The sequence below is a fragment of the Alnus glutinosa genome, chromosome 7 (genome assembly GCF_958979055.1).
Source record: "Alnus glutinosa chromosome 7, dhAlnGlut1.1, whole genome shotgun sequence".
NCBI lineage: Eukaryota > Viridiplantae > Streptophyta > Magnoliopsida > Fagales > Betulaceae > Alnus > Alnus glutinosa.
In genome coordinates this window covers 5,485,359-5,509,765 of record NC_084892.1, presented here as the reverse complement: position 1 = coordinate 5,509,765, position 24,407 = coordinate 5,485,359, and the positions used below count along the sequence as shown (strand labels likewise).

Genomic DNA, 24,407 nt, shown 5'->3' with positions numbered 1-24,407 from the left:
GCCCAAAACAGGTGTAAACCTGGCACAAAACAGGTGTAAATATAGCCCAAAATTGATTTTAACCCGACCCAAAACCGGTCTAAACCCGGCCCAAAACCGGAATTCGAAAGCGGTTTCAAACCGCCAGTTATAACCGCTAACCGCCGGTTATAAAAATAACCGCCTCCGCCAAGGCGGTTAGCGGTTGCGGTTGGTAAAATGAAAATAACCGCTAGGCGGTTAGCGGTTGCGGTTTTAGCTAATAACCGCTGGTTATAACCGCTTGTACACCCCTAATCTAACTGTTTCCAAGAAAATTAAAAACAATTAGTTGATAGCTTAATAATTAATATATATATATATATATATATATATATATATATATAATTAGTATAATTATTTCTAAATGGGTATACGAGGGCAGAAGTAAAAGATGGTGGGCTGCATTAAGGGAGTGAGATTTTAGTCAACTAGCATATTATACATTGGGGTCATTATTTATTTAAATTTTAGCTGACCAACGTGACTTTGAAATAAATTAAATTTTCATCGGTGGCTAAGAAAGATTAAAAAAAATAAAATTAGTGGCCTTCTTTACCAAGGGATGGGCAAGCGTGTGCTGCATTATATATTAGAGAAATATTAGACATCCTAACACTTTTTTTCAGAATTTGGTTCCAAACTGATGTATCACAATCCTATGAGATTGTGGCACACTTCTCAAGATGATGGATCTTATGGAATTGTGACACATCAGTTTGGAACTAAATTCTGGAAACAAGTGTTTGGATATCTAGCATTCCTCTATATATTAAAACACAGTGTCCCTCGGCCCATTCCTTCCACTATATTCCTTCCTCGACGACTTGGTTGCAGCCTCCCTCTCTGAGCCTCTCCCTTCTACTTCAAGGCTTCAAGCCCCCACCCAACCTACACAACATGGCCGAACTTGCCTTTGCAATCATAGGAAAGGTCTTAGAGAAGCTAGGGCCCGTTGCTTACCAAGAGTTGAGCTTGGCATAGGGTGTCAAAAGCAATATGACAAGGCTTGAGCGCACCATGTTAATCACTAGAGAGGTGCTTCTGGATGCCGAAAAGAAGCAAGCAACTGACTCTTTGCTGAGACTCTGGTTAGGGCAGCTCAATGATGTCCTTCATGATGCCAAAGATGTGCTTAATGAAATTGAGTACCAAGCTTTAAGGAATCAAGTGGTTGCTACATATGGGAGCACTTTTAGAAAGGTACGTCATTCCTTTTCATCCTCTATGACATGAGCATTCCCTTTCAAACTGGCTTATAAAATCAAGGGCATTAGAGAGAGATTAGATGAGATTGCAGCCGATAAGGATAAATTTAATCTCACTCAACAATGTGAAGATGGGCGTATCATGCACCAGTTGAGGGAAATAGATTTAATCTCATTTGTCCATCCATCAAAAGTGATCGGAAGGGATAAGGACAAAGAAAATATCATTAATCTTTTGATGCACTCAAATGTTAGTAAAAATGTCAATGTAATTTCCATAGTTGGATTAGGAGGTTTGGGGAAGACCACACTTGCCAAGTGGGTGTACAACAATGAACGTGTAGTCCAGACTTTTCAATTGAGAATGTGGGTTTGTGTGTCTGAAGATTTTAGTTTTACAAGATTGATAAAAGAAATCCTTAAATCTGCATGCGGTACAATTGATGAAAATTGGAATGCAGATACATTGCAAACTAGATTGATAGAACTTTTAAACGATAAGAAATTTCTGCTTGTCTTGGATGATGTCTGGAATGAAGATCATAATAAATTGCTTGAATTGAGAGATTTGTTAATTGATGATTCCAAAGGAAGTAAAATTATAGTGACAACACATAGTGACTTGGTTGCCTCCGTTACGAGCACTGATTTTACATACAATTTAAAAGGTCTATCCCAAGATGATTGTTTGTCTTTGTTTGTGAAATGTGCATTTAAAGAAGGAGAAGAGAAACAACATCCAAAGCTCCTAAATATCGGAAAAGAAATTGTGGGAAAATGTAAAGGGGTTCCACATGGCAATGAGGACTTTAGACAGCGTACTTCATTCAAAAGTTGATGAGTAGGAGTGGGAATTTCTGAGAGATAACGAGATATGGAAATTAGAACAGATAGAGAATGGCATCTTACCCGCATTGCGATTTAGTTACAATCAACTGCCAATTCACTTGAAGCGATGTTTTGCCTTTTATTCTTTTCCCAAAAGACCATGAATTCTATTAGGATGAATTGATTCGAATGTGGATGGCAAATGGACTAAAATTTGAAACGTCTATTAATAAAGAACAAGAGTTAGAAGATGTTGGGGAGTTGTATATAAATGAGTTGTTGTCGAGATCTTTCTTCCAAGACGCTTCTGAAAAGCTTCCTAGCTTGCCCTTTTATACCTTTAAAATGCATGATCTCATCCATGATCTTGCAATCTTAGTTGCACAAGAAGAGTGTTCAGTAGTAGAGTTGGGCAACAAAGACATTGTTGGAACAATTCGTTATTTGTCATTTTTAAAAATGGGTCAAGGAGTTCCAAACTGCTTAGACAAGTTAACAAAGGTGCGCACCATTATGCCCACAGGCGTGCAACCACCCCCAGTGTCATTAGTTGAAGTACGCATCTCGAGATTCAACTACTTGCGATTGCTTGATTTAAGTAATTCATCTATTGAATTGTTGCCAAATTCTATCGGTACTTTGAAGCATTTGAGATATCTCAACCTCTCTTACAATAAATGGATCAAGAAACTTCCTAGTTCTATCTGCAAGCTGCACAATTTGCAAACACTACTACTCCACGGATGCCAGAGACTTGAACAGTTGCCCAAAGGTACAAGGAACATGATCAGCCTTAGGTATTTGGCAGTAACAACAAAGTATATGTGCTTGTTGGGGAATGAATCCTTTAACTCTCTTCGGAGTTTGAGTTTATTTTGTTGCCTGAAACTAAAAGTTGACGGGTGCCTCACCAACCTTCGTACACTGGTGATATGTGACTGTTCAAGTTTGACCTCTTTGCCATTCAATATCAAGCACCTAACCGCCTTAGAGTATCTGGCAATTTATCACTGTCCAATGCTTAGTTTGATGGGAGGAGAAGATCACAACCAGGGTCTCAAGCTGAGCCTCCGAAGTTTGTTTCTTGGTAATTTACCAAAGTTGGAGTTCTTGCCCCTGTGGATCCAAGGATATGCTAATACTTTACAACACCTAGAAATCGAAGATTGTAAGAACTTCAAGGCCTTGCCTGAGTGGCTGCCAACTTTCAAATCACTTCACACACTTGAGATTATTGACTGCCCCTATTTGTCATCTCTTCCGGAGGGGACACATCGTCTCCCAGCGCTAAGAAAAATGAATTTTGAAGGATGTCCTCAGTTGAGTAGGAATTTAGACGGAATAAAGTTGAGTCCAAGAAGATCGCGCATGTACCAAAGCTTCAGCTCGATGAGGACACGAGGATACTTCAACAAATCAGGCAAGCTCAGTTCTTTCTTCTTCTTCTTCTTGATTTGGTCGTAAACGTACTCTTAATGTTTTTTTGATTTAGATATAAACTAAAATGAAAAAAAAAATAAATAAATAAATAAATCCCTTTTTGGACAAAATCCATTTTTATTTATATTACTTGTCTATTATTTCATAAGTTAGACTTTCCACTATTTACCTCGTCCAATAGCTCCGAGTGCAACTATTCCGCTCCTAAAGCATTAAATGAGGAGAAATTATATATTTTGTGTGGAACAAATATAATATTTTCAAGTGTATCAAAAACTTGTTATGTTATGTTATATTTTATTATTACTATTATTATTATTTTTCGAACTTATGTTATCTTTATTAACTTCTCTTTTGTAATTTAAAAAATATTCATGCCAGGAGTTGAGCATAAGACGTTGGCAACGCTGCAAGCCTGAATGTATCAAGGTTTAAGGTTATATGTTTCTGCATTAAGTTGCAAATATTTCTGTCATTGCAATTTAAATTAAGAGAAGTAAATAATAATAATAATAAAAAAAACACACACACACACATTGCTGCGGTTGTAATTCTTATTGAATTTATTTAAATAAATGAATAGACATTTGTTAATGTAATTCCGATTAGGAGATGTATACTTTCGTGACTATATGTATATATATGGATCGATGGCCGATGGGTATGGTTTCGTAGTGTGTATTGTTCTTGTTTCATCTTTGCAACCACCATGTGTTATATGCATGACATGTTTAATAGCTTGGTAAGTGTTGGGGAATGTGGGGTTTTGAAAAAGACAAAAAGCAAAACCCCAACCCCAAATTCTGGAAATCTATTTGCCTTCCCACCTTCCTTTGGAGGGCTTGCTATTTGTTTAGTGTGGTACAATAACAAAGCCCCCATTTCAAAATTGGGCCGGGCCATCCAATCCAATTCTTTCACCTTTGGACCTCCATCCCAATATGCCTCCCAAACACCCCATTTCTTCATTTGAAAGGGGATACGTTTGGTGTCATTTTCCAACAACTCATCCTTTATTTTTTTTTTTTTTTTTTTTTTACGTGTGAATATGTGGGACTTATATGTAGGTTCCACAAATTCAATGATAGATTTGTTCATCTCTTTATTTCTTGTATAGAAGATGAACAACAAAAAATAAGCAAAAAAAATAGAAATCAAATTCAGGGCACTATCCACTAAGGCATGTGTCATAGATACCCTTGGGTTAGAAGGCTTTATCTATCACTAATTGGATCAAAAACATTCTCAAAATTGAATCATCCTCTCATTGCCACCTCCAACTCTTTGCCTCCATCTCCCTTTACCCATCTTTGGCACTCTAGAAATCTTGCTGCTCATAAAGGCTCTGTCCCCAACGCCCTCAATCAGATTACCCTTTGTAGCAAATCCACCCCCCAAAGCTTTGAACTCTCTTAAAACCAAACCGCTTCAAGTAAGCATGGAAATTACCAAATTTTTTTGGGTTGGGGTATTAAAGATTAAAAGATCAATTTAATAATAAGATAAATCAAATTTTTTAATTAAGCAAATAATAAAATGCCCACTTGCTATATACACACACACATACAAACACGTTATGGTTAATATGAGAGGCACAAAATAGTTCACACCTTTTGATAGGCGTAAATTAATGTACACTCTAAATGCCTCATTTTCTGTCTTCTTCGAAAATTATTTCCATTATTATTTTTTTTTCATAATAAAATACTGAAAAATATAATATATATATATATATATATATATATATATATATATATATATATATATATATATATATATATACACACACTTAAGATAACTACATATATGGCCTTAGAAATCACTCCAATTGCTTTTGTTTGGTTAGATTGTTGGCCCATACGAGTGTGCAGTTCGAAATTAATGGTTACAATGTATCAAAATATTAATTAAATTTATTAGTTTTTATTGACTTACGCTTTTTAAATAAATTATTTAACATAGTATGAGAGTAAAGACTTTAAGTTTGAACATTTTCTTCATAATTTACCTCATATTTTAATTGAATATTTCACCTTCACTTATGAAAGGAAAGTGTTAAAAATATTAATTAAATTTAATATTTTTTATTAATTAATTTCAATTTTTTGAGATAAAATTGTGATTTAACATGTATAAAATTTAGGAAAAACTACACTTTACTCATGTTTCACCATTTTTTCAATCTTGCCTCCAAAGTGAAAAGAAAAAATTGCAATGCACCCCAACCAAGTTTTCTAATTTTGCAATGTAGCCATTCCATTACTTTAGTCCGTCATTTTTTACTGAAATAGACCCACGTGCGACCCATGTGGTTTTCTAAGAGCAGTTCTTTCGAAAATATCCCCAAAATAATCAATTTTCTTCTTTTTTTTTTTTTTAAAAAAAAAAAAAAAAACTACTAAAAGAAAAAATTGGCAAACACTTAGCCACCCCCATTTGGCCTAGGGGGTGGCTCGGCCACTCCCATGGCCAAATGAGGGTGGCTGGCCACCCCCCAAATGGTCCATGGGGTGGCTTCAGTCACACTCTATTTTTTTTTTTTTTTAAATGATTATTTTAGGGATATTTCCAGAAGAACTACTCTTAAAAACGCACGTGGGTCTATTTTCGTAAAAAATGACGGACTTACGTAATGGAATTGCTACATTACAAAATTAGGAAATTTGGTTTGGGTGCATTGTAATTTTTTTTTTTTTTTTACTTTGGAGACAAGATTAAAAAAGCAATGAAACATTGAGGGATAAAGTGTAGTTTTTTCCTATTTATACCGTTAAACGGCTGAAAATGTTTGGTTCCAATTCATTCACATACACTATAGGGACAATTGTGACGTGAAATTAAATAATTAACGGTTGCAACAATTGGATCATGTTTACTTTTTTAAAAAATAAAAATTTGGGGTAATTACCTTTTCTCCCCATGAACTACCAAAAAATTCGCGATGCCCCCATGAACTGCCAACTCGACCAAAATAGAGCATTCAACTACCAAAGATAACCATTTTCCCCCCTTCCGTCAGTCACACACCGTTTTACCCTCATTTTCTTCCTCTTTTCCCCCTATGAACTACCACCATCTTCCTCTTTTCCCCCCATGAACTACCATCATCTTCCAACATGCCCTCATATAAAACGGCACATGACCCGTTGACCGTTTGTTTTAACCCCTTTGACTGACGGAAGGGGGGAAAATGGTTGTCTTTGGTAGTTGAATGCTCTATTTTGGTCGAGTTGATAGTTCATGGGGGCATTGTGCATTTTTTGGTAGTTCATGGGGGAAAAAAGTAATTACCCCTAAAAATTTAAAAAAAAAAAGAAAAAAAAAAAAAGAAAAAAAAGAAAAGAAGAAGAAGATAGAAAAGTCATAGGTTTGTTTTATGGGCCTTGATACATTCACAACCCCCACCCAACTACTGCACAACCCCAATGTGCCTTGGGGTTGTGCAATAGTTGGGTGAAGGTTGTGATTCTAGCATTTTCCTTGTTTTATATTCTCTAATGGTGGTGTACGCGTAGCCTGTACCATATGCTGTTGATTATTCCCTTCGAGACGGAATCCTAGGTTTTTTTTTTGAACAAAAGAGAAAACTTCCATTAATAACTGGAAAAATACAAAGATGATTCCAAACAGAATCTAGAGATGCAAAAGATCTCTAACCAATAAATCAACAATACAAGCCGGTGGCTCTATTGGATCATCTCATGTTGACACATATGGAAACCATGCACAAAGCAACAATTCAGCAAATGATGACACGCAACTCACATATGGAAAGCACTCACTTGGACAACACGACATGCAGCACTTATATGGGAACAAAAGCAAACATCCAGCCATGCAATACACATATGGAAATCAAAACAAGACTTGCGCAGCACACATGGAAATCAGATCATCACAGCACGCGTCAACACCTAAATCAGCAAAGCATGATATCAGCAATCAAGCATAAAATCTGAAACCAATTAACTGTGTACACAATAGTTGTATTCATTCCTTATTTATCACAGTTTCTACATGTATATAAACCTTTCATCATGTAATGAAAATCAAGGCAATTACATTATTCAAAATCCTGAATTGTTTTCCATTATATGGTATCAGAGCTATACTGAGACCAACGTCCCTCCCATTTTTTTTTTCAATGGCCTCCACCACCTCCACCACTACCCCACCCACTGCTACCTCATCTCTCCCACCCACAGCCACCACACCTCTGCCCAATCTCAACACCCATGTCACCCTCAAATTGGATCGTGAAAATTATGTCTCCTGGCGCTTCTTGATGTCCAACTACCTTGAAGGACAACAACTTTTTGGATATATTGATGGTTCTCTTCCCTGCCCACCGAAATTCCTCACTGCCACCACCTCTGACTCATCCTCATCTTCCATCAATCCAGCTTTTCAATCTTGGTATCACCAAGATAAACTAATCCTCTCAGCACTGGTTTCATCTCTGTCTGAACCTATCCTGGCAAATGTAGTACATCTTACTACCTCCCAAGAAGTATGGCTCACCTTGGAAAAGATGTTCTCTTCCCAATCCAAGTCCCGGGTTATGCAATCCCGTTATCAGCTAGCAACTCTAAAAAAGGGTGCCCTTTCAATTGCTGATTATTTCCAGAAGGCCCAAACGTTGGCCCACACTCTTGCTGCAAGTGACGAGCCTCTCAAGAGCTCTGAGTTTGTCTCATATCTACTTGCAGGCCTCAATTCTGAATATGATCCCCTCGTGACCTCCATCACCACCAGAGTTGATCCACTCTCCATTGAAGAATTATATGGCTATTTGCTCACCTATGAGCAACGTATCAACCAACATCATGCGGCCCCTGACCTCTCCTTATCATCTGTTAATGTAGCTCACAAACAATCCTCTTCTCAACCAAGACACCAGCGAGCTCCATCTTCTAATGCAACTCGGGGTCGTGGCAGGGGTCGTGGCCGTGGCTCTCATCAGTTCTCCTTCTCCAATCCCAATCGGCCCACCTGTCAGATTTGTCTCAAACCAGGACATACTGCCAACAAATGCTACTCTCGTTTTGATCATGCATACCAGGTTGAGCAGCCTTCTCCTGCTGCATACTTTACTGGCCCCAACACTGTCTCCGATCCCAACTGGTATCATGACACAGGATCCACCAACCACTTGACACCTGAACTCTCCAATCTGAACTTAAGAGCTGAGGAATACACTGGTTCTGAACAAATCAAGGTCGGCAATGGTCAAGGTCTGGACATTCATCACACTGGTTTAGCCTCTCTTCCTTCCCCCAATCATACTTTTACTTTGCAATCTCTATTACATGTGCCTCAAATTGAGAAAAATCTCATTTCAGTAAATCAATTCACTAAGGATAATCATGTTTTCATCGAATTTCACCCTTACTGTTTTCGTGTGAAGGACCTCCACACAGGAACTCTACTTCTTCAAGGCCCGAGTAAAGGGGGTCTTTACCCATGGCCAACCTCTCTGCCTCCAAGGCTTTCCAGTCATGCTTTAGTTAGTGAGAAGGTCTCCCTGGCTCAATGGCATCATAGATTTGGTCATCCTGCTTTCAAGATTGTTCGTCGTGTCTTACTCAGCAAGCAACTTCCGGTTCTTCCCAATAAACCTGCATCTGTGTGTTCTGCCTGCCAACAAGGCAAATCTCATAGGCTGCACTTTCCTACTTCCACTTCAGTGTCTACTCGCCCTCTCACTTTGTTATTTATGGATGTATGGGGTCCTGCCCCTTTTCTTTCTTCAATGAATAAACGTTATTTTCTGCATATTGTTGATGACTATTCTAAATATTCTTGGATTTATCCCTTGGAACAAAAATCTGATGTGCTATCTATTTTTACTCAGTTCCAAAAATTAGTAGAAAACTATTTCAACTCCTCCATAAAATCTGTGCAAACTGATGGAGGGGGTGAGTTCATTCCTGTGCAAAAACTCCTAGCTTCCAAAGGCATCTCATATCGCCAGACCTGTCCCCACACTCACCATCAAAATGGTCGAGTCGAAAGGCGCCATCGCCACATCGTGGACACAGGTCTAGCCCTCCTTGCCCATTCTAATCTTCCTCTCCAATATTGGGATGCTGCTTTTGACACTGCCTGCTTTCTCATCAACCGGCTACCCTCTTCTCTCAACTCCACAAAATCTCCTTTTGAACTCCTGTTCCAGAAACCACCTGACTACACCTTCCTCAAGTCATTTGGCTGTGAATGCTGGCCCTACTTAAGGCCATACAATTCCAACAAAATGGCCTTTCGCTCCCAATCCTGTGTCTTCATCGGCTATAGCAAACCTCACATGGGTTATCGCTGCCTGCATGTCCCTTCAGGTCGAATCTACGTTGCACGCCACGTAATCTTCAATGAATCAGCTTTTCCTTTTCAAACCAGGCCTTCCCCTCCTCCTGTTACCTCCTCCATTCCTGTTGCTCTCCCCGACTCAATCCGCCTCCCCTCTCCAATTGTACCCTCCCCTCCTCCTACCTCCAACACTAGTTCCCCCACTGCCATTGCGGATCCTCCTCCTACCTCGTCTCTCTTACCACATCACGAGTCCCCTGTTTCCCCCACATCTGAACAATCCTCTGCTCCTATTGACTCCTCTCCAGCCCCACCTTCTAGGATACACCAAATGGTCACCCGGTCCCTCAACAATATTCACAAACCAAAAACTTTCACTGATGGCACTACCCGGTATCCTCTTCCTCATGCTTTAACAGCCACCCTTGCCTTTCCCGACAGTGAACCAACCTGTTTTTCCTCAGCTGTGAAGTCAACAATTTGGCGTCAGGCTATGTCCGAAGAGTTCAATGCTCTCATTAAAAATGGTACCTGGTCATTAGTTCCCTCTACACCATCACTCAATATTATTGGTTCAAAATGGGTCTTTCGCATCAAGAGGAAAGCTGATGGCAATGTGGACCGCTACAAAGCCAGATTAGTGGCTAAGGGCTATCATCAACAACCTGGAGTCGATTTTGACGAAACTTACAGCCCTGTGATCAAGCCTATCACCATTCGAACCATCCTCTCCATTGCTACTACAGCTCAGTGGCCTATCAAACAAATTGACATTAGCAATGCCTTCTTACATGGTTTTCTGTCTGAAACAGTCTACATGGCTCAGCCCCCAGGCTTTCAACATCCTCAGCATCCTAATGCAGTCTGCAAACTCAGGAAAGCCATTTACGGCCTTAAGCAAGCACCACGTGCTTGGTTTTCAAGATTGAGTTCTTTTTTGTTGGAGCTTGGTTTCAAAGGTTCCAAGTCGGACAGCTCTCTCTTTATGTTCAAAAATGCATCTGTTCAGCTCTTTGCCCTGGTTTATGTTGACGACATTATACTCACAGGTTCTGATATTGCTGCACTGGACCATCTCATCAATTCTCTCTCAACTGAATTTCCTGTAAAAGATCTTGGAGATTTAAGCTTCTTCTTAGGCGTTGAGGTCCAACGAGTTGCTGATGGGCTGCTACTGTCTCAACAAAGGTACATTTCTGATCTTCTCCATCGAACCAATATGCACCTTGCTAAACCAATCAGCTCTCCCATGTCTTCCTCTTCTCAACTGAGCAAATTTGATGGCATTACCCTCTCTGATGCCACCGTATATCGAAGCACTGTGGGCTCCCTTCAATACCTTGCATTAACTCGACCGGACATTGCCTTCTCAGTCAATAAAGTTGCTCAATTCATGCAAAATCCTCGTGATGTGCATTGGACAGCAGTGAAGCGCATCCTTCGCTATCTGAAACATACCATCTCTCATGGTCTGCTGATCCGTCGTCACTCTTCTTCCCAGTTGTTTGCCTACTCAGATGCCGATTGGGCTGGTTGCCCGGACGACCGCAAGTCCACCTCCGGCTACTGTGTATTCCTTGGCAGAAACCTCATTTCCTGGAGCTCCAAGAAGCAACCAACGGTCTCCCGATCAAGCACCGAGGCTGAGTACAAAGCCTTAGCCAATGCTAGTGCTGAACTTTGCTGGATGCAAGCTCTCTTGTGTGAACTTGGCGTTTCCCTCTCTGCTGCACCCACGCTGTATTGTGACAATATTGGTGCCATTTATCTCTCATCCAACCCCATGTACCATGCTCGCACAAAACATGTTGAAATTGATTACCATTTTGTGCGAGACAAGGTTGCCGAAAAGAATCTTCAGGTCAAATACTTGTCCAGCAAAGAACAATTCGCTGATGTCTTCACCAAACCATTGGTCTCCACACGCTTCCATTGGATGTGTTCCAATCTCAACATCTTCAGTACCACGTTGCGATTGCGGGGGTGTATTGGATCATCTCATGTTGACACATATGGAAACCATGCACAAAGCAACAATTCAGCAAATGATGACACGCAACTCACATATGGAAAGCACTCACTTGGACAACACGACATGCAGCACTTATATGGGAACAAAAGCAAACATCCAGCCATGCAATACACATATGGAAATCAAAACAAGACTTGCGCAGCACACATGGAAATCAGATCATCACAGCACGCGTCAACACCTAAATCAGCAAAGCATGATATCAGCAATCAAGCATAAAATCTGAAACCAATTAACTGTGTACACAATAGTTGTATTCATTCCTTATTTATCACAGTTTCTACATGTATATAAACCTTTCATCATGTAATGAAAATCAAGGCAATTACATTATTCAAAATCCTGAATTGTTTTCCATTATAGGCTCAACCATCCAACAAGAAGATAAATTCTGGTCAACTGCCAATTTTGCTAAACCATGAGGAACCGCATTTCCTTCCCTTTTAACATGAACAAATTTGGCAGATGTCAAGTGATAAGTATCATGGACAATACTTTCAATAATATGGCCAGAACTAGAAAGATGAGGTAGAGTGGAACAAATATCATCAATCACCTGAGCCGCATCTCCCTCAAAGATTACCTCACGAAACTCCATCTCCAAGCAAAATCTAACTGCCCAAAAAGCGGCCAAGGCCTCCGCTGATTTTGCCTCTATTTTCTGAGATTGCACAATACATTTTGCAGCAAAAAAAACACCGTTATAGTTCCTAGTCACCAACCCGAAACCAACACAACCTCTACTGGAGTTTACAACCGCATCCCAATTGATTTTAATGAAGTTTGGAGGAGGAGCTACCCACACTTGGCGCTTACAAACTGTAGATGCAACCGGTTTCAGCCCTCTAGTGTTGTCACAGCACAGACCAATGTGATAGTCTTGCAAAGAAATCATCGCAGATTTCAGGACATCCGAAGGATTTTTAAATGAACCTTCAAAAATGAGAGTATTTATTCTTAGCCAGATCTTATGTGCAATAACGACAAAGAGTTCCATATCATCTTTGGAGAATCTAGACATATATTCCTCAAAAAGGGATTTAAAAGAATTACATAGCAAGCTGCACTTCTGAAAACAAGATTTGGAGTCCCCCCATACATCCTAGGCCGCATGGCAAAGCCAAAGAACATGAAATAAAATCTCATTCTCCAAGTTATAGCAAGGACAAATGTCTTCTTCAATCACTTTGTGTTTCAAAAGATTAGACTTAGTGGGCAAAATGTCATGACAGGCACGCCAAGAAAAGTTCTTTACCTAATTTGGAACCTTTAACCTTCAAAGGAACTTCTAAATTAACTTCTCCTCCAATCCCCTAGAACATTGTCCCTTAGAAAGGTCATTAATGCATAGACCCAAGGGGTAAGCACTCCAGACGGAATCAAGTTATCGGCTAGAAGTATGAAAGAAAAAAAAAAAAAAAAAAAAAAAAAAAAAAAATTGATATTGTGCTTTCAAAGTCGATTTATCATTGTTAGTTCCCAAGTTACCGTGACGCCACTTCACGACTTCATGTACTCGTTGATGATCTCTGGAGCCTTCTCCCCGTGGACAAGAGCACACTAAGCTTAGAAGGCAGTCGGGCTATTCCGGCAAGGTCACCGATGCTTGATTTGGTCTTTTTTTTGTTAAAAATTACTAGCTTCAGATTTGTGTTTGTGATAGATATCTTACCCTAACAAATGACTTATCAAAATGCTCTGTTTGGGCAACTTGTCAAGTGTAGCCACCGCTTTCTAAAAATGAATAATTGCATTGTTGGTTTTTGGGGTTGATCATAATTATTTTTTACTCCCTGCGGTTCAAAAAATTCATGGAAAGTCCTTGCGGTAAATAATAATTACAAATCAGTTCCTGAACAAATTTTCCATCCAAAAGTTAACAGATTTTGTTAGTCAGCCATGTCTCACTCAATAAAAAGTTGACACGTGTCCATTACAATTAAAAAAATATAAAATATAAATAAATAAAATAAAAATATTTGTTTTTACAAAAACTACAAAAAATAAATAAAAAAATAAAACAAAAGAGTGGATGCCTATATATATTCTTCTCTTCTTTTGATGGTGAGTCTCCGCCCACTTTCTTTTTACTTTTTTTTTTTTTTTTTTTTTTGTGGTGAGACTCCATCAAACCCTTTTGATAAATATGGTTTTGGTGGATGTTGAATGTTGAATGAGTAGAAATATTATGAATATGATTGTTGTACCCTGTCAGAAATTAATGAAATAGGTAAATAGATTGTTGAAGCTAAATTATATTCAAAATTAGTCTTTCATCACCAGCATTGCGACCAACTAAATTGATGCCAAAAGTTTAGTTAACCCTTTTCCTCTCTAATGCTCTCTCTTCTTCTTCTTCTTCTTCTTCTTCTTCTTCTTTTTTCTCCAAAAAAAAAAAAAGAAAAAAAGAAAAAAAGTGGATAGGAATATAATTAAGTCGCTTCTCATGCTACTAAATTGCATTTTAATTATTCTGTTATGGATACAATTTTCTTCTAAACTCAATCGAATGAAATCCTCTAATCCAATGTGTCACTTGCTTTAATGGCAAGTGTTAGTCTAATAAATCGAATCCAACCCATATTAAAGAAAAACTTTCTCATTTTGCTAGAATATCACTAATTTTACCAAACTTAGTAAAGAAAAAAAAAAAAAAAAAAAAGGAAAAAAAAAAAGAGAGGGCGAAGTCCACATGAACCGCTCAAACTACTACATAATTGACAATGTCTCCCCAAACTTTCAATTTGAACAATGTCCCTCCCAATTTTTTGAATTTATAAAGGCATTTTTGTCTTATTAAAAAAATTATAATGTCATTTTTGTCTTTTTATTGACCTCGGAGATACATTGACAATATTTTTGTAGTTTTGAGGTGTGTGTGGGGGGGGGGGGGGGGGGGGGGGGCAATTCAAATTTTGGGAGACATTTTCAATTGAATGGTAGTTTTAGGGGGGTATATAGACTTTTTTTTTAAAAAAAATGTATTGTTCCAACTGTTGCAATTAAACCTTTGGAACTCGAAAAATATTGTTAGAATGAAAAAAGAATGAGAAATACACCTCAACATTATAGAATATTAATTGTAAGATAAAAATGTAGTTTTTAGCATTACTCTTACTCCTCTGTATGACTGTAAATTTCCCAATGATTTATTCATGGTTCAAATCGCTTCAAGTAAGCAAGGAAATTACTAAAGTTTTTGGAATGGTGATACCCATCATATATACAAAACATCTCAAAAACTCAAGAACTTAGACTATTAGATGGAAGGTGTTGTTTCAAATTCATACCGCTAATGCTTAATTGGAATGAAAAAATATATTTTTGTTTATTTCAGCAATTAATTGCTCCTCTTCGAGATAAATATTAAAAATATTAATACTTTCTATTAATTAATTTTAATTTTTTTGATATAAATTGTGATTTAAGATGTATGAAATTTATAGTAATAGTGAACGGCTGAAAATGTTTGGTTGCAATACATTCACATACACTATAGTGACAACTGTGCAGTGAAATTAAATAATTAATGGTTGCAAAGTTTGGTTCATGTTCCCTTCTTAAAAAAACAAAAACCATTTAAATTCTCTAGATGGTGCTTACCAAACGCTGCTGCTGATTATTTCAACAGATTCCCAAGAAAATTAAAAACAATTAGTTGATAGGTTAATAACTAATATATATATATATATATATATATATATATATAGAGTATAATTATTTCCAAATAGGCATATGAGGACAAAAGTTAAACTGTAAAAGATGGGAGCGGTTAGCTTGTCACATTAAATCTCAATATATATCGGGATTTTAGTCAACTAATATTAGACTTGGAGTCGTTAGCTGACCAACGTGACTTTGAAATAAATTAAATTTTCATCGGAGACTAAGAAAGATTAAAAATAAATAAATTAATACATAGTGTATTGCATTATATATTAAAACATAGTGTCCCTAGGCCTATTCCTTCCTCAAAGACTCAGTTGCAGCCTCCCTCTGTCAGTCTCTCCCTTCTCCTTCAAGGCTTCCACCCCCCACTCAACCTACACAACATGGCTGAACTGGCCTTTGGCATCATAGGAAAGGTCTTAGAAAAGCTAGGGCTCATTGCTAACCAACAGTTCAGCTTGGTAGGGGGTGTCAAAAGCGATCTGACAAGGCTTGAGCGCACCATGTCATTCATTAGAGAGATGCTCCTAGATGCCGAAAAGAAGCAAGCAACTAACTCCCTGCTGAGACTCTGGTTAGAGCAGCTCAACGATGTCCTTCACGATGTCGAGGATGTGTTTGATGAAATTGAGTACCAAGCTTTAAGGAAGCAGGTGGTTGCCACATATGGGAGCACTTCTACAAAGGTACGTCATTTCTTTTCATCCTCTATGACACGTGCATTTCCTTTCAAACTGGCTCATAAAATCAAGGGCATTAGAGAGAGGTTAGATGAGATTGCAGCAGAGAAGGAAAAATTTAATCTCACTCAACAACGTGAAGATGGGCGTATCATGCACCAGTTGAGGGAAATAGATTTAATCTCATTTGTCCATCCATCAACAATAATCGGAAGGGATAAGGACAAAGTAAATATCATAAATCTTTTGATGCACCCAGATGCTAGCAAAAATGTCAATGTAATTTCCATGGTTGGATTAGGAGGTTTGGGGAAGACCACACTTGCCAAGTGGGTGTACAACGTGTAGTCCAGACTTTTCAATTGAGAATATGGGTTTGTATGTCTGAAGATTTTAGTGTTACAAGATTGATAAAAGAAATCCTTAAATCTACATGTAGTACAATTGATGAAAATTGGAATGCAGATACATTGCAAACTAGATTGAGAGAACTTTTAAACAATAAGAAATTTCTACTTGTCTTAGATGATGTTTGGAATGAAGATCGTACTAAATGGATTGAATTGGGAGATTTTTTAATTGATGGTTCCAAAGGAAGTAAAATTATAGTGACAACACGTAGTGACTTGGTTGCCTCCGTTATGAGCACTGATTCAACATATAATTTACAAGGTCTATCCCAAGACGATTGTTTGTCTTTGTTTGTGAAATGTGCATTTAAGGAAGGAGAAGAGAAACAACATCCAAACCTCTTAAAAATTGGAAAAGAAATTGTGAGAAAATGCAAAGGGGTTCCATTGGCAGTGAAGACCTTAGGCAGCCTGCTTCATTCAAAAGTTGATGAACGGGGGTGGGAATTTGTGAGAGATAACGAGATATGGAAATTAGAACAAAAGGAGAATGACATCTTACCCGCATTGCGATTTAGTTTCAATCAACTGCCAATTCACTTGAAGAGATGCTTTGCCTTTTTTTCTCTTTTTCCAAAAGACCACCTATTCTCTTCGTATCACTTGATTCAAATGGTGATGGCACATGGACTACTACTTGAAACGTCTATTACTGAAAAACAAGAGTTGGAATATGTTGGAGACTTGTATATAAATGAATTGTTGTCGAGATCTTTCTTCCAAGAAGTTGACATATTTCCATTCACGCCCTACTATTTCTTTAAAATGCATGATCTCATCCATGATCTTGCAATCTCAGTTGCACAAAGAGAGTATTCACAAGTAGATTTTGATGCTAAAGGCATTATTAGAACAATTCGTCATTTGTCATTTTCAACCAAAGACTTGGGTCAAGAAGTTCCAAAATGCTTAGACAAGTTTATAAAGGTGCGCACCATTATGTTTACAGCCAAACAACCAGTGTCCGTAGCTGAAGCATGCATCTCGAGATTCAAGTCCCTGCGGTTGCTTGATTTAAGTTATTCATCTTTTGAGGTGTTGCCAAGTTCTATCGGTACTTTGAAGCATTTGAGATACATCGACCTATCTGGTAATGAAATAATCAAGGAACTTCCTAATTCCATCTGCAACCTGCACCATTTGCAAACATTACTGCTTTATGAATGTAGGCAACTTGAACGGTTGCCTAAAGATATAAGAAACATGATCAGCCTTAGGTCTTTGGCAATAGCAACAAAGTCTACATGGTTGTTGGAGAATGGATCATTGAATTCTCTTCGGTTTTTGTTTTTAAAAGATTGTCCAAGACTAGAAGTTTTGTTTCAAGGAATGGACGGGTGCCTCACCAACCTTCGGACACTGTCGATAAAAAAGTGTCCAAGTTTGACCTCTTTTCCACTCAATATCAAGCACTTAACTGCCTTAGAGAACCTAGAAATTATTCATTGTCCAGAGCTTAATTTGATTCTAGGAGAAGACAATCAGGATCTCAAGCTGAACCTCCGAAATTTGGTGATTTGTAATTTATCAAAGTTGAAGGTTTTGCCTCAATGTCTCCAAGGATCTGCTAATACTTTACAGTTCCTAGGAATTGGAGATTGTGAGCAGTTTAGGGCCTTGCCTGAGTGGTTTCCAACTCTCAAATCACTTCGCACACTTGAGATTATCAACTGCCCCAAGTTATCATCTCTTCCGGAGGGGACACATTGTCTAACTGCGTTAAGATCATTGAAGATTAAAGGCTGTTATGAATTGAGTATAAAATGCAAACGAGAAGATCAACCCAAGATCGCGCATGTACCAGAAGTTGAACTTGATGGGGACATATAGAGTACTTCTTCAAAAGAAGATGATGTTGAGGTAAGGGCACTTCTTTCTTCTTCTTCTTTGGTCTTAAACTTTTAATGTTCCATTGACTAGTCATTTTGAGGTGATAGTGCAGATGTGGTTAACGTTTTTTTTTAAGGTCCTTACAAATGGTATCAAAGCCACCTAATAACATCAAGTCATGTGGTATTAGAGCACAACATAATGTGGCCCTTAAGAGGACATTGGGGATTTAAGTGAGGGCGTTTGTAACACCCTAATCCCATATTGGGAAAAGATGAATAAATCACAGAGTAAATGATTTATAAAAATACTCATAGATATTAAGTCCTACATTGCCTAATTAGTAGGTGAAATTGAGCTTTATAAGTAATTCTAGAAAAGCTTCAAATTGACTAGTCCTTTTGAGGTGATAGCACAGTTATAGCTATTGTTTTTTTCTGGATTGTTACAAATATTAGTCAAGTGGAAGCATGTAAAATCCATACTAGGAAATCATTTTTGCCTTATTCTAATTTGATGTAAACTAAAATGAAAAAGAAAAGAAAAACCCTTTTGACAAATTAATCCTATTATTTCATACGTTATACTTTCTCTCTAAGTGCAAGTATTCCACTTCTAAAGCATGGATAAATTCTATATTTTGTGTGAATCATATATAATATTTCCAAATGTATCAAAAACTTTTTATGTCATATTTATGAACTTTTCTTTTGTAATCACATTTTTTTATGGTTTTATTCTCATATTAGACTTATATGTCTAGGGACAGGACAATAGTTGAATGGAAGACGCTGACAGTGGAAGCTTGAATGTAATTGTAATTTAAATTAAGAGATGTGAAATAAATAAATAAATTGCTGCCATTGTAATTCTTATTAAGTTTATTTAAATGAATAGACATTTGTTGATGTATTTCTGATTAAGAGATGTAATTAAACAAATTGGTAACCTGTATGCTTGTGTAACTCCCTTATCTTGTTTATAAAGTTTAGGGATGCATAATGTTACAAACTATATATTTATCTCATAATTATTTTATTATAATAAGTTGTACCGCCAATTCATCCAGGGCAGCACAACCCTTATCAAAACTGTAGCAGCGGCCTAAAACCATCTGCAATCTTTGAATTACATGGTCAATAATTTTTTGTGAATTTTGAAAGAGACAAAAAGCAAAACCCCAAACCTCAAATTCTGGAAATCCAATTGCCTTCCCACCTTCCTTTGGAGGGCTTGGTATTTGTTTCGGGTGGGACAATAACAAAGCCCCCATTTCAAAAGTGGACCTGACCATCCAATCCAATTCTTCCACCTTTGGACCTCTATCTTAGAATACCTCCAAAACACCTCATTCCTTGAAGTGCCCATCCCCTCCGTGGCCTCCTTTATTTGAAAAGGTATGTGTTTGGTGTCATTTTTCTATGATTCATCTTTTTAAAAAAATTAAAAAAAAAAAATTATTGAATATGTTGGAGTTACCCATCTCCAATATAGAAAATAGACCGCAAAAAATAAAAACCAAACAATTTTCGTTTGAAAGTATTTTTTAAATTCAGGGCACTATCCAGCAAGGTATGTGTCATAGAATCATAGATACCCTTGGGTTAGAAGGCTTTAACTATCACTAATTGAATAAAAACACTCTCAAAACTGAATCATCCTCTCATCACCACCCCCAACTCTTTGCCTCCGTCTCCCTTGACCACCTTTGGCACTCCAGAAATCTTGCTGTTCATAAAGGCTCTGTCCCCAACGCCCCCTTAATCACATTAGTCATTAGCCTTTGTTGCCTAATCCACCTCAAAGCTTGGAACTCTCTTAAACCCAAACCTCTTCAAGTTTACGCATGGAATTTACCAATTCTTTTGGATTATTGGTGAAGCCCATTATACACACAACATCTCAAAAACTACAGAACTCAAACTATTACATGGAAGGCGTGGTTTCAAATTCATAATGCTAATGCTTAATTGGAATGAAAAAAAAATATATATATATATATATATATATATATATATATATATATATATATATATATATATATATATATATATATATACTTTGTTTATTTCAGTAATTGCTGCTTCTCTTCGATTCCTTAGAACTTCAAACTTTCATTTGTTATTAGGTAAATTTAATATTTTCTATCAATTAATTTTAATTTTTTGAGATAAATTGTGATTTAAGATGTATAAAATTATATTAGTAAACGGCTGAAACTGTTGGGTTGCAATACATTCACATGCGCTATAGTGACGATTGTACAGTTAAATTAAATAATTAATGATTGCAACGTTTGGTTCAGGTTTACTTTTTTTAAAAAAATAAAAATAAAAATAAAAATAAACAAAAACAAAAGAGTCAAAAGGTTTGTTTTATATTCTCTAGATGGTGCTGCCCGACTGTTCCATATGCTGCTGATTATTTCCTTCGAGAGAGATTCCTAAGTATGAAAAAAACATTGCTATTGTGCTTTTTCCCAAGAAAACTAAAAACAATTTATTGATAGGTTAATAACTAATATATATACACACACGCACACAAAAGCCCTTCCCTTTAGTTTGTAATTGTGAATTGAATTATGACTGTTATAGTCACGACCATTGTTTATTAGGGTTTTAGTTGCTGACTCTTCTGTTCTAATGTCACCAATTTTGTTGACTTTTTGGTGCTGGACAAGTGTCAGACCTCATACATAGTCTTACAACTTTAAGAAGACTTGAGTTTTTTATAAACAGTGGCCTGATCGAGCATGGCATTGCGACTTTCTTTATAAAGAAGCATCCCTACTATTCATCCAAAAAAAAAAAAAAGCATCCCTTCTCCTGAAGTTACAGGACTATTTTGCCGAGTTCCTTAAAAAGAATTGTCTTGCGTCCCAACGTATTCTCTATATATGCCTATATGTGTCGGTTTTGGGTAATATGTGTGCAGGCGTTTTTTCCTTATTTTTAGACTTTTTGTTCCCTTAAATTATACTAAATTTTTTCACACCTCCCTGACTAATTCCCGATTTTAAGTTGAAAGAGTTGCAGCCAATTGTAGACTTGAATGGTTGGATGGTAGTGGCCGGATATGTAGTGGGAATGGAATGCAAAGCATACGTGCGAGTGATGAAACCTTATGATATATATATATATATATATATATATATATATGGGTGACATTCTCCACATATCCTGGAAGATTTTAGCCTAACAACAAATGACCTCTCTTCCCTATCAAAATGCTGTGTTTGGGCAACTTGTCAAGTGTAGCCGCCGCTTTCTTAGTGATTTATGACCACATCGTCCACTCGGGGGACCGCACGCCCATTGCTGTCGAGGGCCTTCATTACTTCCTCGAGCTCGTTGGTCATTGACGTGCCTGCTATGTTACACAGCACCACACATGTATGCAATTTCTCTCTTTCAACTTCAAGTGTCATGTGTATATAATTGTTTGCAGATCCAGTCAAGTAAAATCGAAGTGACATATATATATATATATATTCCTTATTGAGAGGATTCAAGTGGGTGCATGGAATATTGCTTAATTTCATCCACTTTCTACTCATGGATCTCAATATTATTTTTCTTTTGTACTTTGATTATAAAGTGATGCTGCGGGCATAAGACTATTAGTCTTTATTGAGTTTTATATTTTTATTTAAATTTTATTATTATTTAGTTTTATGTTTTATTTAATTTTTAAGAGTTAAAGTTCTTATTTTGTAATTTAATAATGAGTTTGTTTATTAAATTCTAACATAAGATTGAAATTGAAAAAATTTAAAGATGAATACCTTAAATTGACACTTTTTAAAGTTTATATATATTTTTTTTTATAAAAGTGATGAAAGATTAGTGAATTTAAGTGAAATTTTTTCTTATTTGTTTAAAATATTTCATGTGATATTAAAAACAAAAATGAATTTTTTATTTTGAAAAAATATATATAATCTCGAATGTATGCAATCAAACCATCACAAATTTCTCTTTCAAGTGGGTGGAATATTGCTTAATTTCATGTACTTTCTACTCATGGATCTCAATATTATTTTTCTTTTGTACTTTGATTATAAGGTGATGCTGGCAGAGACATAAGACTATTAAATCTTAATTGATCGAGTTTTATATTTTGATTTAAGGTTTACTAGTTATTTAGATTTATATTTTATTTAATTTTTAAGAGTTAAAGGTCTTATTTTGTAATTTGATAATGAGTTTGGCCCAAAATTAGTTAAATTAAGGTTTAGTTATTGAGTTTTTGTAAGTGAACTTTCCTACTCCAATAAAGACAGAGTTGATGAATAAACGTCTTTTAATTTGTTCTTTTGAAGTGTGACTCATCCCCGCCTTCTCTTCTTTTGGTGGTGAGTCTCCGCTCACTTTCTTTTTCTTTTTCTTTTTTCTTTTTTGTGGTAAGACTCCATCAAATTTCCTTCTCTTTGAATTGTGTCACTCAATTCGTTTTTTTTCCCCCTTCCTCCGTTCTTTTTCTCCCAAATTCCTCTGTCGTGCATCGTATAAAAAGTCAATTATATCAAAAGTTTTGAAGAACATGTCATATCACAGCAAATTAATCATTTAAATGCGTAGGATTTGTAAATGACTATATAAACACCTTTTGATAAATATGGTTTTGATGGATGTTGATTGTTGAATGAGTAGAAGCATTGAAATATTATGAATATGATTGTTGTACCCCGTCAGAAATTAATGAAATTGGTAAATAGATTGTTGAAGCTGATTATATTCAAAATTAGTCTTTCATCACCAGCATTGCCACCAAATAAATTGATGCCAAAAGTTTAGTTAACCCTTTTCCTCTCTATTGCTCTCTCTCTCTTTCTTTCTTTCTTTTTTTTTTTTTCTTTTTTTTTTTTCATTCTTCTTTTTTCTCCAAAAAAAACAAAATGAAAAAAAAAGTGGATAGGAATATAATTAAGTCTCTTCTCACGCTAGTAAATTGCATTTTAATTATTCCGTTAGGGATAAAATTTTCTTCCAAATTGAATCAAATGAAACCCTTTAATCCAATATGTCACTTGCTTTACCGACAAATGTTATGCTCCATTTATTTCGGCGAAAAATGGTTTCTGAAAAATGATTTTGGCATTTTTCAATGTTTGGTGGGGGCAAAAATAATTGTTAATTGGAAAATGATTTTCGTTTGACAAAAAATGCTTAGTAAATTTAACGTAAATCATTTTTCCCAGAGGGCAGGCTCATTCGACCCTTTTTTAAACGACACAGTCGACCTTCAAGTTCAAGCAATCGACTACCACCAGAATTTGGCCGGTGCCGGAATCCAACGATTGGATTCCGGCCACCTTTGTTGGAATTTGGTCAGTCTAGACTCCGGCAACCAGAATAGTCGAATTCTGACCATCTGGCTGGGATCTTGCCAAAACGGTCGGATCTGGCCAGGCCCGAACGATCAACTTCCGACCTTTATCCCGAATTCCAACAACAGTAGCTGGAATCCTATGAAAGTGGCTAGAATCCGTCACCGGTGATTTTTCTATTATTTTACATTAATATATTATATGTTGTGAATAAAAATTGATTTTTATGATTGAATGAAAAAATATATATAAAAAAAGTATGGTGATTTTTTGTACGCGCCAAAAACCAAAAAATGCTTTCGGCGAAAAACATTTTCCTGAAAGCATTTTACAACGAAAACCATATTACATCGAAACAAATGGAATATTAGTCTAATAAACTGAATCCAACCCAAATTAAAGAAAAACTGCCTTTTTGCTAGAATATCATTGATTTTACCAAACTTAGAGAGAGAGAGAGAGAGAGAGAGAGAGAAAAGAAGGTAAAGTCCACATATCCCTCTCAAACTATCACCTAATTGTTAATGTTTCCCCAAATTTTCAATTTGGACATTGTTCTCCGCCCCCCCCCCCCCCCCCCCCCCCCCAAAAAAAAAAAAAAAAAAAACCAAAAATTATCAATGTAGGTTCCCCCAATGACGAAAATACTCTTAATAA

The 24,407-nt window shown here is 36.7% G+C and overlaps 2 protein-coding genes, 1 non-coding gene and 2 pseudogenes across 3 annotated transcripts; 4 read left to right on the top strand and 1 right to left on the bottom strand.

Annotated features, from left to right (window-relative positions):
- The first annotated feature begins 1,017 nt into the window (after nt 1–1,017).
- LOC133873174 (putative disease resistance protein RGA4) lies at nt 1,018–2,218 on the top strand (annotated as a pseudogene).
- Nucleotides 2,219–2,249: 31 nt separating this feature from the next.
- LOC133873173 (disease resistance protein RGA2-like) lies at nt 2,250–3,518 on the top strand. Its single transcript, XM_062310905.1, has one exon. It carries the CDS (start codon nt 2,250–2,252, stop codon nt 3,516–3,518), a length of 1,269 nt encoding a protein of 422 aa, XP_062166889.1.
- A 4,645-nt stretch (nt 3,519–8,163) lies between these two features.
- On the top strand, nt 8,164–8,302 carry LOC133874418 (small nucleolar RNA Z247). The gene has a single exon (XR_009901279.1). It is a non-coding gene; the product is annotated as a small nucleolar RNA Z247 (small nucleolar RNA).
- Nucleotides 8,303–12,166: 3,864 nt separating this feature from the next.
- LOC133873172 (uncharacterized) lies at nt 12,167–12,727 on the bottom strand. Its single transcript, XM_062310904.1, has one exon. It carries the CDS (start codon nt 12,725–12,727, stop codon nt 12,167–12,169), a length of 561 nt encoding a protein of 186 aa, XP_062166888.1.
- Nucleotides 12,728–15,813: 3,086 nt separating this feature from the next.
- LOC133874080 (putative disease resistance protein RGA4) lies at nt 15,814–19,385 on the top strand (annotated as a pseudogene).
- Nucleotides 19,386–24,407: the final 5,022 nt, after the last annotated feature.

Excerpts from the sequence above, each read along its gene's own strand:
- LOC133873173 (XM_062310905.1), top strand. The coding sequence starts at position 2,250 with ATGGCAAATGGACTAAAATTTGAAACGTCTATTAATAAAGAACAAGAG.
- LOC133873172 (XM_062310904.1), bottom strand. The coding sequence starts at position 12,727 with ATGATTTCTTTGCAAGACTATCACATTGGTCTGTGCTGTGACAACACT.